At 39.3% G+C, this 2,313-nt stretch overlaps 1 protein-coding gene across 1 annotated transcript in view; it reads right to left on the bottom strand.

The window, feature by feature from the left end:
- Positions 1-814, bottom strand: part of prkg1a (protein kinase cGMP-dependent 1a) — a 96,051-nt gene extending 95,237 nt beyond the window's left edge. The window contains exon 1 of the mRNA XM_084092607.1: positions 359-814. Coding sequence (XP_083948733.1) covers positions 359-612 — 254 coding nt within the window. The 5' untranslated portion in view covers positions 613-814. The remainder of the gene's footprint in view (positions 1-358) is intronic.
- Between the last annotated feature and the right edge of the window lie 1,499 nt (positions 815-2,313).

The raw sequence follows: 2,313 nt of genomic DNA, 5'->3' as shown, positions 1-2,313 counted from the left end.
TTAAATATCCTCAGACAGGCTCTTGGGCGCTACACGTTCAAACCCTAAAAGCCGATAATGCACGAAGCTTCCTGTGCTCAGAGCCCTCTGGGATCTGATGATGATGATGATGATGGTTTAGATCAATGATACACTCTATCTCCCCCACCTCCTCTCTATCTCTCTAAAGCTTCACAAAGATGCTCTGTCATCATGACTTTCTTCATTCATGTCCTGAATCCTCAACCTCAAATACTCTTAATGATGCACTGATGGAATCAAATCAAATAATGCCAACAAAGTGTTAACTATTAAAAGTCATGACCCAAACCATGTGTAAAACCATCAAGCATTAGTTGCATGTGTGAAATCATCTCACCTGTCCGATTTGGCAACTCTCCTAAAGCTTTGGTTTGATAAATCCTGGTGCGTTTGCGGTTCTGCTGATATTCCCTGCGCGCGGTGCGTTCGCGGACCGATCTGCGCGCTCGGTAAAACAGACTGACATTTGTGCAGCTTTCTCTTCAGCTCGTGGATTTCCTCTTCTCGCTCCAACAAGCGCCTTTCCAAATCTCGTATCCTCTCCTCCTTGAGAATTAAAATCTTGGCAAAGTCTTCCTCTAGGTCACTCATTCTGAGGTAGTAAAAAAAAAACTTTAATCCCCTTGAAATCAACCAGGCGCGCTCTCAAACTGTATCACGCGCCCAGACAAGCTCTGGTTGTGAAGCTCCAGTGTAAAACAGCTGATCTATCCACGTGTTTACAGTTGGAAACTGGAGTCGGCGTCGGTCCCGCTGACGGTTACTTGTGTCCCAAACATCCCCGTCCAAAAACACACACCATCCACTGGTTCTTCATAGGCATAGGCGGAGTTTCACTTTTGTGCTTGGTGGGCTAAAGTGGGGAGGAAAGAAGCCGCATCGGAAACTGAATTCTATACAAACCACGATATGGTGCTTTTACACGGACATTTTAAAGCACAGAGGCGGTGTAAATGCGCTTACACTGGAGTCCCAATGCTCAATATGTGAACTGTAAGGTCAGACACTAGACGCGCACTGATCGATATGACAAGTCTGACAACTTGCCGTGTCCGATTTGTGAATGAATCATTCTTCAGAAGAGTCGGATCATATCAAACGGTTAAACATGATTTGGATCTCTTGAATGAAACGGTTGAACAATCTTTTTCATTACAGCTGAATCGGGCCAAGCAGTTATCGACTCACTGAACTGAGAAACGAAACTTCTTTTTCTAACAAGCCCGATTCGTTATGGACCCAAAACCGATGTGTGAACTGATTTGGATTGTACCAAGGATTTGACCGAGGGCGGGGCGAAAAGTTAGTCACGCCTACTTTAATAAATAAAATAAATGTTACAGAATAACTTCGTCTATTCAACACACATACGGAAAAAAGTTGTTTTAAAATATAGCATAAAATATTTTCATCCAGGAGATTAACATTAATTCAAAGGCTATTTTATAGTCTATTTTATAGCCAATATTTTATGAAGTGAATCATGGCAGCAACAAACTGAACTAGGACACAATAAATAGCAGTAAAAATACATCTTAATTGTTTTTAAAAAGCAAATCATTTTGTGGTTTTAAAGTATAATTTTTTTTTTATTGAACCTCTAAAGTTTAAACGAGTCTAAACGAACCGATTAGCTGAAATGAATTAGCCTAGACTTCCCATCGTTAATGCCAAGTGAAGAAGACATGTAGGCCTATGTAATGCGGTGTTTTAAGACTGATATTATATCACATATTAGTTAAGATAAACTACATAATTAGTTGTGTTTTATCCACACGTGCAAACAATGATAAAACAATTTCGGCTCTGGCAGTCCCCAAAATCAATGAGGCTCATCATCCCCGTCATGTGATGAATGGGTGACGTAATCTCGTGAAACCTGACACTTGAATTAGCCTACATGCTGTAATATTTAGGCATCTTTGATCTAAAATGATTATATCTAAAAAGAAAAACTCTGTTTTGCATTGATTAGCTGAATAATTTAGCCTATATTTGGTATTATGGCAATGGCAGCATTATTTCTTTCTATGACCACTCTGAGGGACATACAGTATTGTGCATTCATGACCATCCAGCCAAGATATGAAAGCATCATCCCTCTTCACATTCATGAGAGAGGGGCTGTAATTCAAATGAGGGATAGAGAGAGAACAAGAGAAAAGAGAGACTAAAAATATATATTTTTTTCTTTGAAAGGCACCCATGCTCCGAAAACCTATTTTAATAATATATTTTTAATCATAAAAAAACCAGCACAGTACACCTATTATAAAATATTTGATTTAGTTT

Source organism: Abramis brama (genome assembly GCF_963993115.1).
Source record: "Abramis brama genome assembly, chromosome: 19".
NCBI classification, from domain to species: domain Eukaryota; kingdom Metazoa; phylum Chordata; class Actinopteri; order Cypriniformes; family Leuciscidae; genus Abramis; species Abramis brama.
The sequence above is the reverse complement of the archived record's forward strand: the minus strand, read 5'-3'. Positions and strand labels throughout refer to the sequence as shown.